The sequence below is a fragment of the Berghia stephanieae genome, chromosome 1 (genome assembly GCF_034508935.2).
Source record: "Berghia stephanieae isolate SIO BIC M18660-M18661 chromosome 1, UCSD_Bste_1.3, whole genome shotgun sequence".
Lineage (NCBI taxonomy): Eukaryota > Metazoa > Mollusca > Gastropoda > Nudibranchia > Aeolidiidae > Berghia > Berghia stephanieae.
In genome coordinates this window covers 55,299,923-55,315,126 of record NC_088360.1, presented here as the reverse complement: position 1 = coordinate 55,315,126, position 15,204 = coordinate 55,299,923, and the positions used below count along the sequence as shown (strand labels likewise).

The 15,204-nt window shown below is 34.8% G+C and overlaps 1 protein-coding gene across 1 annotated transcript in view; it reads right to left on the bottom strand.

Moving 5' to 3' along the window:
- The window catches only part of LOC144977907 (sprouty-related, EVH1 domain-containing protein 2-like), a 51,212-nt gene that overhangs the window by 10,785 nt on the left and 25,223 nt on the right, over positions 1–15,204 (bottom strand). The window contains exon 2 of the mRNA XM_078923323.1: positions 14,131–14,605. Coding sequence (XP_078779449.1) covers positions 14,131–14,605 — 475 coding nt within the window. The remainder of the gene's footprint in view (positions 1–14,130; positions 14,606–15,204) is intronic.

The following is a 15,204-nucleotide window of genomic DNA, read 5'->3' as shown; positions in this document are numbered from 1 at the left end:
GGTTGTAGCTGTAGTTGTGGTGGTGATGATGATGTGGTGGTGGTGGTTGTAGTGGTAGTGATGATGATGTGGTGGTTAAAGGGGGTGGTGTATACTTGGAACAATTGACCTCATCGGAATTTGACGGAAGTTGCGCCCGTAACCCGGAATGTTTTGCTCTAGACCGGATTTTGGCATCACTGGCTAGTAATTGAAGACAAGGGGATAGTTATTCAAAATAACAAGATGATCTGTAAAAATAAATGATCAAGACAAAAGTAAAGTAAAGAGGAATGGTTGGAACAGGTAGTAGACGTATATCCACAGACAGCATTTCATCTGAGACAACCTATTCACAGACAAAGAGTCCCTGACGAAAGAGATTGTAGAAAGAAAGAAAAAAAATCGCCCATTAGAATGTTCTCATTTCAACTAAAGATCTCAGTCACAGCCGAGGCAAAATAAACTGGTCTCATCCATAGGAGAGTCAAAGAACAACGCCAAAAAATGTTGACCACCCTCCCCCCCCCCCCCCCCCCCCCTCCCCCACACACACCTTCTCCACCCTCCCAAAAAAATTATTTTTAAAAAAAATATCACGTCTCAATCGAGCCTTTTGCAAGACAGCTATATACTTTCTAAGACTGAGCTCGCCAAGCGATAATAATAAAGAAACATTTTAATGGGTTTTCCTCTTGCTCTTCATCCTTCACCATCATCATCCCCCCCCCCCCCCCCCTCTCCTTCTCTTTAAAAAAAATATTTAAAAAATAAATAAATAAAAAGGAAAAGGAAATAAAAACTGCTTAAAACTCTGGCTCTAGTGAATCACACTGACTTGTGACAAGTTTACACGAGGTTCGAATTAAATCTCAGTATTGTAACAACAGAGCGTTGTGTCAAGCATTTTGACAATAAACGTGTCTCATTTTTATTTTATGCAGATGACTTCCCACCCCCTGCTGCGATCGTTCTGAATATCATTAATACCGCTTTAAATATAATATTGCCAGGCGGGAATGTCTTGACTAACTACTCTTGACAAATTTATCCCCGATATTATTTTCAAACTTTAAGACTTCTTTAGCAGTTAACTGCCGCGAAGTCCCAGGCTTGAGAGTTTTTGACAAGATGACGGCCATTTAAATCAATCGACATTCGAAGGATGAGTTTTTCTGGCCAACTTTCGAAATCCATGTTTTTGTTTGTGTTGTTTTTTGTTTTTGTTTTGTTTTGTTTTGTTTTGTTTTTTTGTTTTTTTTTTTTTTTTTTTTTTTTGGGGGGGGGGGGGGGGGGGGGGGGGGGGGGGTCCTCCAGAATACGGCGGTTAACTGGTTAAAATTGACATGTTTAGGGTCATTTATCACATTTCGATACATCAAATAGACGTTTCCTGGCCAAAACGATTATTTTTTTTTCTCCTTTAAATGTTATTTTATCAGAGTCGTACGGCAACCGCACACAAGCCTCACATTCCTACGAGTCAGTTCTGGTGTCGAAGTAAAACTAGATGCCTAGAAGAATTGAAAGTCAAAATGATAAGACATTTAATGAAACTAAGGCTATATTTCGTGGTCCTCAATGATAAATAAATGTTACCCGAAAGCCCATTAAAAAAAAAACCATGAAAATCAAGTTTGAGCATCTAAATCACCCCCACCGACACAATAACGGTTTGAGACGATTGGGACGGCCGAGGAGCAACTTGGGGGGGGGGGGGGGGGGGGGGGGTCAACACAGTGGCTGAATTGAAGGAGAAAGAGACAAAATGGAAGGAAGTGGAGATGGCAGTCCAAAATCGTGTCCGATGGAGGAGTGTTGTTGATACATAATATACACATGGAGGAGTAAAAGGCCTAAGTAGGTAAGTACGATTAGTCATTAATAAAAAAAAAATCATAAAGCGTCTTCGTAGTCTCTTAATTAGTCTCAAGATAGCAAAAATAAAACATTTCAATTAATATCTCTATATCTCTCTCCATTTGTTCTCAATAAAGTATGGCAAAATGTCTAAAAGGGGTGAAGATAATGCGGCCAATTCCAAATAATTACTGGGAATTACCAATTCGAAAAATAGACAAATCAATAATTGCTAAAATAAAGATTTAAATAGACGTCTTTCAAAGACCCAAATATCCAATTAAAATTGGGTACACATAGGAGTCATTTAAAAAAAAAAAAAAAAAATCGACTTCACGTGGGATCGATCTCTGTCCCTTTAAGTATGAAACCGGTGATCTATTATCTGAGCTATCGGATCCCCTTATCAATATACCGCTCTAATAGTGCTTAATTTAGTATCAGGATGGAACAGGGTAAAATACACTTCTAGGAATATAGTATTTCTCTCATTAATGTCAGGTAAAATGTTCATTCTAAAGGGTGTGAAGATAACGCTGCCCATTGCCAAATCATTGTCGGGAATTATAAATGGAAAATTAAAGACAAACCAATAAGTTAAATTAGAGGACTAACGTGTAAGATTGAAACGCAAACTCGACGACTTTTCATTTATCAATTTTGCTGATATTTAAAAGGGATATTGGAGCACTATAGCTTGACCACGGAGAAATATTTCCATTGCTTAAACTACAGGCCATGATGATGAAGACGACGACGATGACGATGATGATGATAATGATGATGATAATAATAATAATAATAATAATAATAATAATAATAATAATAATAATAATAATAATAATAATAATAATAATAATAATAATAATAATAATAATAAATATAATAATAAATAAATAAATAAATAAAAAGTTTGAAATAGTATCTCAAGTATATACAAAACTACAGATCATAAGAAATGTCAACATTTTTTTTAAGAAGACAGAAAAAGGGAGGATGAGAGGGGTGATTCTCTTACACGTCTTTCAATCTGTTAAATAGAATAAACGAAATATATCGCAAAATGGCGTCGTTCATGAGATTGGGAACGATTTCTATATATTATTTTTCTTTCCATTTCTCCATTTTAAATCTAAATAATTACTGCTACTGTTAACGTGTACCACACAAAGAAGTATGCATTATTGCTCTGTTGAGTTTAAATCTAGACAGAAATCGAAATTTTGCAATGTATCCTTCAAGAAATGTCGGAGGAACAGATCGAATCAAGCAACCCAACGTAGAATAATTGGCAATGACGCTAAAACCAATAATGTGTGACATTTCATTTCACGCGGTTCGATCCCCAGTAGAAGCAAGTCCCCCCCCCCCCCCCCCACCCACACACAAACATCTATAACACTTTGCTAAATCTGACATTATGCCATACATCAAATGACGAAATCAATAACTTATCAAAAACCTATATTACTTTTTACCGGATCTCCTCCTTTATATTGAAAAATAGATGAAATGATTTTTGCCCCTAGCTTTAGAAAAATAAATATAGAGAAAGAGGAATTCTTTTCCTGAAAGCTGAAAAACAAAAGGTGTTATATATTGCACGTCAGTAAGCACAATGCCTGACAAAGATGCATGCATAATGTGTTGGACTTTGTTTTGTGGTATAATAACAATGCTTCGCACATTTAAACTAATGTAAATGACTACCAGAGAGAGAGAGAGAGAGAGAGAGAGAGAGAGAGAGAGAGAGAGAGAGAGAGAGAGAGAGAGAGAGAGAGAGAGAGAGAGAGAGAGAGAGAGAGAGAGAGTTAACAAAACAAAGAACAGCAATATAAAGAGGCTTTGGCGGGAAGAGCAAATTGTTGTATATAGTGAATTATTAGAACTTGAATTTTGACTATACCATAATGTAGCATTATAATTTCAAACATACGAATGAATGATTGGGTGATCTAAATGTGCAATAATAGTTACAGCTAAAATTATCATCAATACCATTATTCAATGTCACTAGAAATGTTTTAAAAAGAATATAAGCAATTGGATAGGAGAAACAGGAAAACAGAAGAATGACTGCATTAATCATGTGTAAACGATTCACTTTCCTGAGATTCAAATTTATGAAATGTATGCTCATGTATGCTGACGCTTTTTTCAACACAATTAAAATTATTTTTGAGACCGGAGAAAGTATTCGGTATAATCGGTATTCTCTAACGAGACACCAAACAACCGTTTTGTTTGGGGATTATTTTTTTATCAATAAGGGAAAAGAAGGGGGGGAAAAAGAAAAAAGCAGAATCTTGATAAGCCAACATCGTCGACCAGAGAGATTGGTTAACTTTAACACCAGCTAGGTTGACTTTACCCATTAACAACAGAACATACTAAGGTAAAGAACAGAAAATTTGAGACCAGCAATAGGTGTTCACTTTAAGCAGAAGCTGGTTTAAAGAGTGTTGACTTTATGCAGATTCCACTGTAATTGAATGAACCAGTTCACAAGCCTCGTCAAGACATTAAATAAAAATATGTACAGCCTGTATTATTTATACGGTAAGTGAGCCTCCCTGTAATACGATACGACACAAATATATTTGAACTTCTTATAAATCAATGTCTATCGACATACTCTCTGTGACATTTGTGTTACGCTGTGGAATAAAAAGTGATGATAGGCAGTCTGAAATACAAGTACTTATATACAGGGGGGGGGGGGGGGGGGGGGGGGGGGGGAGAGGATTATTTTGTGTAAGATTCTTGTTCATTTTACTTTTACTTTTTGGTTTGTTTATTTGTTTCCGGAAGAAGGGCAGTCAAATATAACATATTAGTTCTCCACATACCATAGCCAACAGATTACAAATGACTTGTATTAAAGGTAAACTTATATGAAAATTACAGCTACTTATTATTGCTTTGACAGCCACCCATCGTAGGTGGTTGGACTGAATACAATCATTAAACACCAATTTCATTCTTGCCACAAATATTCCTTTAAGAGAGAGAGAGAGAGAGAGAGAGAGAGAGAGAGAGAGAGAGAGAGAGAGAGAGAGAGAGAGAGATACAGATATATATATATATATATATATATATATATATATATATATATATATATATATATATATATATATATATATCTTCATCAACCACTTATAATGTGTTTCTTATATTATATCTTTGCTGCCTCCTTAAAATAATTCAATACAAAGCAAATAAATGTGAACTTATTTAAAATCAATTTTTATTGACAAACTCTCACGGTGACATTTGGGTTTTCCAAGGTAGAAATGATTATAATAAGTAAACAGGGGGGAGAAAAAGGAAAAATAAAGAGACGAAAAACAAGACAGCAACAACAATAGCATTTAAAAAAAAAAAGAAGTGAGCTTTCATAAAAAGCTATATCCACTAAATATGTCCAAAGCCCTATACAAGGGATCCCAAACTAACGGCAACATGCAAAATGTGCGTCAATACAGTTATATTCGACAGAGACAAAACTTGTTACTGGCCAGTTTCTCATTTTACACACGAGTACGGTGAGAAAAAGTGAGTAAAGAGTCGAGGAGTAACTTTGTCCAAAGCGGGATTCGAACCAGAGTCCAATAAGCCGGAAAGTGAGTGCCATACCAAAAAAACCACTATACCTCACAAAACAGACTGAGGTTTCCAATCGTCACCGATCCATTCACAGTTCACAAAATATGCTAATAATGATTTAGTCTCCGAAAACTAGACATCCACTTTCCCTTCGCCTTGTAAAAAAATAAAATAAAAATAAAAATATAGTTTAAAAAAAAAAAAAAAAAAAAATTAACAAAAGACGGCTTTTCACGTGGATGACGACTTTGAGTATGACTGGACAAAACAAATAAATTAGAATTTTGTTAAAATATATAATTTTCTATTGTCACACCTTGACATTTGGGGTTATTCCAAATTATTATTCCAGAGGCTGATATACTCGTAGACAAACAAAACGCTTTTTAAATTATTTTGGTGAGGAAACGTTTACTTCATATATCGACAAATCAAAATGATTCACAACCGGTGTCAACTATTCTAAATCCTGTGACTGTAAGAACAAACCGGGGATAATTTATGAATGGACGGATGATAATAATGAAGTAAAAGTTCCAGGGATACATTGGCTAATATACAAGAAAAAAAAAAAAAAGCTTGAAAACGTTTTACTCATAAAAACCACAAATGAAAATATTTCGTGCAAAGCTTCTCTTCATCAAATGGTATAATCCTTAAATCATAGAAAAGGATATGCATATCCATCTAGTTTCCCTTTAACTGTTGCCCTTAAACGACCAATGCTTTCATCTTTTAAAAAACCCAACTCACCAATACAAAACAAGGTCAGTCGGAAAATGTTATTGGCAAATACAAAATGAGATATTTTGTTTGACACAGTGGACAGTTCACAGTATATCTCGTTGATAAAACCCCAAGGGCTTTTCAATCTTTAAAAAATTACATAACTCAAATATTCCATTGGAATTCCCAAGTTTACGCGGGCGTCTTGAAATATACAACATATATTCCATTTTGACCTCTCCTGATTTCAAAGTGCACTTTACAGGGTCATTTTGTTTCATTGAATTGACATAACTATGAAACACTCACACTCACTCTCTCTCTGTCTCTCTCTCTCTCTCTCTCTCTCTCTCTCTCTCTCTCTCTCTCTCTCTCTCTCTCTCATATATGTATATCTCTCTCTCTCTCACACACACACACACACACACACACACACACACCGATTTATCTGTATCTGTGCGCGAGCAAGCTGCACATTTAAAGTGTTTTTATGCATCATTTTTAAAGCTTTTATGAAAAACGGTTGGAAGTACTTCTAATTTGTCTTTTTATTCCTTTCTTGTTTTTCTTTTCAAACGTGCACTGGCATAGTGGTATGTTATTACATATTTTGATTATATTAATAGGTGTAGTAATACTGAGGCCCATAAATAACTTGCCTGTGTTTAAAAAAAACAAAACAATTGCTCTTTTCGGGGTATTGGGCCATGGAACAGTAACAGCTGTACCCCGTTTCTGTAACGTTAAACGGACATAAGCAATTACTCGTTACACTTCGGATCAGATGAAAGTACTCTCCGGCAGTCCAGACCCAGTTTCCCATCACTGCTGGATGGATTCTTTTTTTTTTTTTCTAAAGGCGAATGCGTTACCACTGAGCTACATGATTGGACTCCATAAGTGAATCATGACTTTGCCTAAATTATAATACGCTCCGCCCCATACAGGGATTAGACATAATGGAGAGGATTATTATGGAAATGAATTTGAATTCTAATCTGTAGCGGATTGGCATTTTTATTGAACTGAGATTCGTGACATGCATAGAACTTTTTTTTTCATTATTATTTATTCTTTAGGAGTCAGAAAAAACGGATGACACAACCTGTGGAAAAGTAATTACGTATTGTGCATCACTATTGGGCAGCACAAATCCTGATCAATTATAAAGACAGACATACCACTTACAACAAACAAAACGCCTATCTATTGTGAGAAAAATAAATAAATCCGAATTTGAAAATAAAAATTGGTATCAAATCAAAGAGCCTCGATTTTTTACTTATTAATTTGTGTTATTACCTTAAATTCTTTAGAATAGGACAGAGAAGTCGTGACGTCACACCTTCTACTCTTCCGGTTACACACTCCCTGGAAGTATATAACCAGTCCTTCGGAGGATTAATAATGAATTTCTTAACAGGTGAGATATTGAATCATAAGGTGGCACTAATTTTTATGTAGCAGGATGTATCGGCAGATTCTAAATATTACGGGATGTAAAAGAGCGAGAATGTGTGATCTTTAACTTTATTGACGACCTGCATATATTTAGACTAGAAAATAAGATGTCATCACTCTGAAACCAGAATATCAATTACACAAAGTATGAATCCAGGCCTCCGGGATAGTGGTTTTACACTTCCAATGAGACTGGAACCAGTTTTAACACCACACTCTTGTTCCCTATTGATGGAGTGTAATTCAACTTGGTCACATATTTCCACTTCTGAGTTTTAAAAAAATCATGTTTTCTCCTTTTAAAAAAAATAATAAAATCCAAATCTAGAGGGTAAAAAGTAGAAATTGGCCAATCCTCTGCTCTTTCTGTCCCAATGATTTACATTAAATAATACACATTTTAGTTTCAATTCTGCGCCATTCATACCTTTTCTTGTTCCTCTCAAATGATCATTATAAGCTAGCTTGAAAGCCATTCATGAGTCACAACAACGCATGGCATTTTGCAACAATCGTCTTTCGCTTACTTTCAAGTGAGCAACATAGACATGTTACTTCTTTTTTATTTTTCGCGAACGATGTAGGCTAAATAAATGTATACAACTTGTATATTCTTGAAATGTTGGTGTGACATTCCACAATCATATTCCAGAGCTTGAGTAGTAATTGGAAACTATACAATTTTATAATATCGTGTTGTTAATCCACCGATAATGAATTTACAAAGCTATATAGCCTACAGGTAGGGAAGGGGGGGGGGGGGGGCGCTAACAGTAACGAAGAGATAGTCGGCAGGGAAGAGAAAATTACGACGGTAAACATAATGACAAGAGTGTTAAAAAAAAAGCTAACGAAGATCTGAGATACGCCCACGCAGCGACTCTTGATAAAACACACCTATGCACTTGAAATACCGTGTATCGGAAGTTCTTGGATTGCCAAGTGGAAATTTAAGAAAATCGTAAGAAGGATTCCTGCTTCAACCTTTACATGTCCAAAGTTTGTTTTGTGTGCTCTTGTGTACTTACTTTACCTTCAAATTTTAGAGAAACCAAAAGAAAAAGAAGGCAAAAAAAAAAAAAAAAAAGGGGGGGGGGGGGGGGGGGGGGGGAATCAAACAAAATTAAACAACCTAAACTCCCTTGTCTTTTATTTGTATTTATGCATCCATTTGCATCCATGTGCGGCGTCGTGGTCTTGTGGTATGACACTCGCTTTCGGATCGAGAATAGTTGAGTCCTTGGGAAAGGCTCTTTACTCACACTCTCACCGTACTCGGATGTAAAATTAGTACCCTGGCCGTTAACAGCGTCTTCTGTCAGAAAAAAAAAATGGTATTATCGCCTAACAGGCGTCATGTCTCGTTTTACATGTTAAGTGTTGCTGTTGGTCAGGGACCCTTTGTAAAGCGCTTTGAATACGTTTAATGCATATTGCGCTATATAAAAGCTCAAGTTTTGTTTTTTAATTATTTTTTTCTTATTTCTATCTCTCTTATATCATTAAAAAAAAACAAATTTCCATTTTACTAGTCACGGTGAACACCCTAATACAAGAGCTAAAAACTCACATTTTCCAATTTCCTAATAATGGAACCATTAATGTACAAAAATGAATATAACAGCTTCAAAATTAGCAAAATACCAAACACGAAATGCTTCGGACTCAAAATCCTTCTTCAGCCAACAACAAAAATAGTAAAAACGTGAATTCATCATTGAAATCTAGTTGAAATTTAATTCCGTTTTTGTGGTTTACTTTTTGCACTAGTTTTTACACCTGGATTTCAAATGATGTATTCACGTTTTTACTGTTATTGACTTAAAAAAGGGTTTTGAACAAAAAACAAAAACAAAACAAACAAAAATAACAAACAAACAAAAGTACCGGGTTGTGCGGTATGACACTCGCTTTCGGATAGGAAGGTCCTGGGTTCGAGCCTCGCTCGGCGCATAGTTGAGTCTTGAGTCCTTGGAAAAGGCTCTTTACTCACATTCCCTTACCGTACTCAGGTGTAAAATGAGTACCTGGGCGTTAACAGCGTTTGTCTATGTCGGAAAAAAATTGTAATATCGCCTAACATGCGTCATGTCTCGTTCTACACGTGTTGCTGTTAATCAGGGACCCCCTGTTTAGCGCTTTGAGCACGTTTAGTTGATATTGCACTATATAAAATTTCAAGTTTTGTTATTTGTTGGTTTTTTTTTAATTATGTTTTTTGTTTTGTTTTTGTTCCGTTAGTGAAGCGATCATAGCTTATATTTATCATTGCAACGGCTTTTGGCAGCTTGTTATTCATAAAACTGGAAACACAGCACATCTGAATGAATGAAACGTGTAGCCTGTTAGGAGCTTGCACGACTTAAGGACAATGACAGCTTTGTTTTACACCAGGGGATAAAGCCTAACCTTACACCCATCTCTGATGGGAGGAGGAAAATATATGCAAAAAGAGACCTAACCTAAAACATACAACAAACAAGAAGGTACCGCTGCACTGCCGTACAGCGACAGAAAACTGACTCGGCTTTCACACAAAATAAACCTTCCACAAGCAAGCTATTTATCTGAGAAATCAAGGTTAATATTTCTTGAGCACTTCATATCAGATTTGAAATAAATAAATCAATCAATCAATCAATAAACAAATAAATCAATAAATACTGCATTTAATAATTATAAAAATTAGGAAGATTGAATGGATCTCTTATCCATCACCCCTACCCCCTTTCTCCTGTATTATTTCACTTACAAAAAGAACAATGTGATGATGGTGATGATGATGATGATGATGATGATGATGAGGATGATGATACCACACCCCAACCACAATATTAACTGGGCCTTTCGTTACAATCTACTATGTGACGTTTTATTTTACATCAGTTTCAATTTCATTCATAAATAATTTTTTCATACACGGGTTTCGAGTGAGCCCTTTCGTGCATTTTAAAAATATCTAAAACTAATGAATAAATAACTAAATAAATAAATAAATAAATAAATATATAAATAAACACATGGACAAAGATCACTGTTTTAAATCATGGATCGTTTAAAGGTCAACGAATAAACTTTGAATAATAGACGTAGCCATAAATTAAGTACTGTACTAGATATGGACTAAGCTAAAATGGCTATTACGCTTCTTGTTTGTTCCTTGTTGTTGTTGTTTAGAATCTCTCCTATTTTCATTTCATATTAATTTGTTTTGTTTGGGTTTTTATAACGCGTCATAGTTCATATAAACATACTAGACGTTCTAATTGTCTGCGCGTTTGTTTTTAGAGATTTTACTATGCTTTTTTGTGCGCCTAGAGCTATAATGTATGAGATAGGCGCTATATAAATAAATCATATTCCTTTTCGTATTACTATTATTATTATTATTATTATTATTATTATTATTATTATTATTATTATTATTATTATTATTATTATTATTATTATTATTATTATTATTATTAATATTATTATTATTATTATTATTATTATTATTATTATTATTATTATTATTATTATTATTATTATTATTATTATTATTATCATTATTATTATTATCATTATTATTATTATTATTATTATTAATATATTATTATTATATTAATATTATTATTATTATTATTATTATTATTATATTATTATTATTATTATTATTATTATTATTATTATTATTATTATTATTATTATTTATTATTATTATTATTATTATTATTATTATTATTATTATTATTGTTATTATCATTATCATTGACACTTGAATGCAGCTCTAGCGCGAGCAAAATAAAAATGATAGTGAAGTAGACGGATTTTAATTTACAACGGTTTCAAATATCCTAGTATCTAATACAAAGGGGGTTGAGTTCAAACAAGAGATCACAGAACAAGTAGATTCCCAGAGAAACCCATACGTGTTTCCAGTACAAGAGTCAGCCAGACAAAAGCATAGGATCCGCGTTGTAAGGGGCATACTCATTCGTTAAAAAATAGCTAGCTTGACGTTTAATACAGAGGACACACCAATGACAATAAACATAGAAAGAATAAGTGTTGAATTTTGAACAACAACAACAATAAACAACAAAACTATTTCGCTATCATCACTCACCACTACCAATACAACTATCATTTTCTTCATCTCAAGACTGCGCATCTGCCTGATTTGGCAACTAAGTACATGAAAGAAAACCCGACAGTCGACAGGATATACGCTTCGACATAACGCAGGCAAAGGGCACAGCATATTCATTATCATTATCTACTGTCTGTAGTTTATGAATGAGAAATGTAAGAGTGATAGAGTAGAGGTAGTCTGGCACGTTTATTGCTTTTGTGACTGGAAAACTATGGATTCATGGCGACTGTGCAGTATGTATTTTAATCCTCCAGTAAAACCTGGTGACCACGACCATGAAACTTAGATTACCTAATCTAACAAGCAAATTTGGATTTGTTATTTGTCGCACTAAGTTTTTAATCATTTGAAAATATAGCGCTAAGCAGTCCCGCCTTCTCATTGGGGGGAAAAATACATTTATAAAAAATTAATAAAACTGTCAATTCAAAAATTCTGCTTATATTTAATTCACGAATAGCGTGCAAGTTTGAAGTCCAGATTCAAAAGTTACAAATGCCGCAAACAAAAAATCGAAAATATAATGTACTTTTAAACAACTACAAATAATAAACAGACTGTAATTTATCCCATTTGAATTAACGTAACTTTCAAAAGAGAAAGAAATGCATGTTATAAATATACAATTTGCAGCAATAAGCAAATCCGCCTTTTATTAATTCAATTAACCAAGTCAAATTCAGATTTAACTGTAAATTGCACCGAGTGAAGAAGACGAAGATCTAAAAGATCGTTGCTTTTATGCTACCTGGGTTGAGAAGATTCCAAACAACGACGGAGAATGAATTCAACAAAAATCAAGTGAGATATAGACTTACTTGCGTAGGTTACTAATAAACACCACAAAATAAATGAGTGACATTTGTTTTTATTTTTCTTTAAACACGTCTACGCTAAAATACCCGGGTAGGCTGCAAATCACAATTATTGATTGTTATCCAAATTTGAAAGTTATTAACGGTGATGCTGATGAATTGAGTGAATCTGATAAATTATTGAACTGGACTAAAAGGAACGAAACTGTAGTTTTGGTTGTAGCATTGAGTGATTGATTTCGTTGCGAGTGCTAATTGGAGGCATCTAGGGTGAGCTTATAATCATGAAGTCCTATCCAAATGTCACATAATCTTTTATCCAAGGCAAGGTCATACACTGGCGCACTATAGTTTTTGTTCAAAGATCATTTATATATATATTTTATATAAATCATATATATATATATATATATATATATATATATATATATATATATATATATATATATATATATATATATATATAATATATATATATATAATTTTTTAAGGAAAGAAAAGAAATATAAAATGAGAAATAACTATCCGGATACTACTGAAGCATGTTAAGTGTTTAACCTGTTAACTACCGTACTTGCGAGGTCCAGGTTTTGAGAGTTTTTGCTAAGATGAGAGTCCATTTAAATCGATCGATATTTTCTGGCCAAACGTTTCAATACAAATTTTTCCAGAGTACGGCAGTTAACTAGTAAAAGATTTACAAGCCTTGAAAACGCCATTTGTATTTTTTAAAAACGATCATGCTAGTGACAGGATCTTTATTCTCTTGAATTATTGAAACATTACCGAAACAAACAAAATGGTCGTAATTTCAAATCCTATCGATCGACCGTCCATTTCGTCATTCACACTCTCAAAAAAATCGAAAGTACGGAGGCTCAATTGTCACAAAGGTGTACTTGTTTCCAGGTCTGATGACCTAAATACTGTTTGAGTTGTAATGAAAAATATTATACTCAACCAACGCAAAATATTATTCATAACAATAATGTTAAATCAAGCCCATAATTCTGTCCGGTTATCAGACCTGATAAATATGTGTACATATATTAAAGACAACTCAGTATTATCATGTAGAAAATGGTCACCCGCAAAGTTGCTCGAGTCTCTTGCACATCAATCATAAATGCTGATATTTAAGAAACGATGGAAAGTTTAAAACTTTTAATCTAAAAATACAAAATAAAAAGCGGTGATTTGATTTTAAAGGAATAAGAACAATTCACGACGGGGATATAGAAGTTGTTTTGATCCAATTAATCGATTACTGATATGATAAGATATGTGAAATAAACGCCAGGGGCCAAAAAATTACGAAAGTTTCTTCTAGTAGATAGATGTATTCACATAAAGAAAAAAGGGAAGACAGCAAATTATGAAGAATAAGAAAAAGGGTGGTGTAATAATGAATTTGCAGTCCGATTAAAAATTAATGATTGAGCGAGGTGCATGAATTTGAACAGAAGAAGGCAGGAGGGGCCTGTGAGCAGGGAGAAAGAAAAAGGGAGGAGGGGGGATGGGTGGAGGAGGAGTAAAAATGATACTCACAGCGTTATCTACATTCCTCTGTCCCAGTATAATATACTCCGGTTTACTCCGAGGGGTAGAGGGAGGCGATGAACGATGGTGATGATGATGGTGATGGTGGAGAGGATGTGGGTGTTGATGGTGGGGGTGGTAAAGTGTTGCCATACTATTCACATTATTATTATCTTTGCTGCCGTCTGGCGACGACCGCTCACTCTGTTGTTGATGTTGGAGCTGGGGGTGTTGAGGCTGTTGTTGTCCATGTATCGCCGGATGTGGCGCTGGTGGCGGTTGTGGCGGCGGACCGGGCTCATCTCCGTCGCAGTTACTACTACTACTGCTGTTGGTGCCCTCCACGGAGACTGCCGCCATGTCGAAGGGGTAGAGCTTGCATAGACGGACTCTGCTCAGCCCACCGCCCCCCATGAGCACCCACCCCCCGCTTGAGTCATCTCGAGTCATGACTTGTGCAGAGACTTGCACGAGGGGCTCCCCACTGAAAGGAAAAAGAAAAAAAATAATTTCAGTTTATTATAGTAAACAATTACAAGATGTTTAAAATCGCTAAACAAACAAAAGTTGGCAGTGATTAAGATAAAGTCGACTATGATTTCAAATAATCAAATATAGGGTAAAAAGTGTGATGTCAAAAAACTGGTTCCAATCCTATAATAAGTGTAAAACCACTGATCTGGAGGACTGTATACAAACTTTGTGTAATTGATCTTCTGGTTTCAGAGTGATGGCATATTTTCTAGACTGAATAAATGTTGGTCGGCAATAAAGATCGTCTACCCCCGCTCTTTTACCCCCCCCCCCCCCCCCCCCCCACACTCTAAAATCTGCCACCTTATTATGATTCAATATGTAACCTATTCATTATCAGTCTTCCGAAGGACTGGTTTCATAACATAACACACCAAAGGAGTTCTGAACCGGAAGAGAAGAAGCTGTGACGTCATGAATTCTCTGCCCTATTAGTACATCATAATTCTTTTTTTTTTTTCTTTCTCTTCCTTTTAAACTGGCACTTGGCAATCCTCACTGCCAACATTTAGACGTACTCATTTACATCCGATTCCCCTTTTTACACGG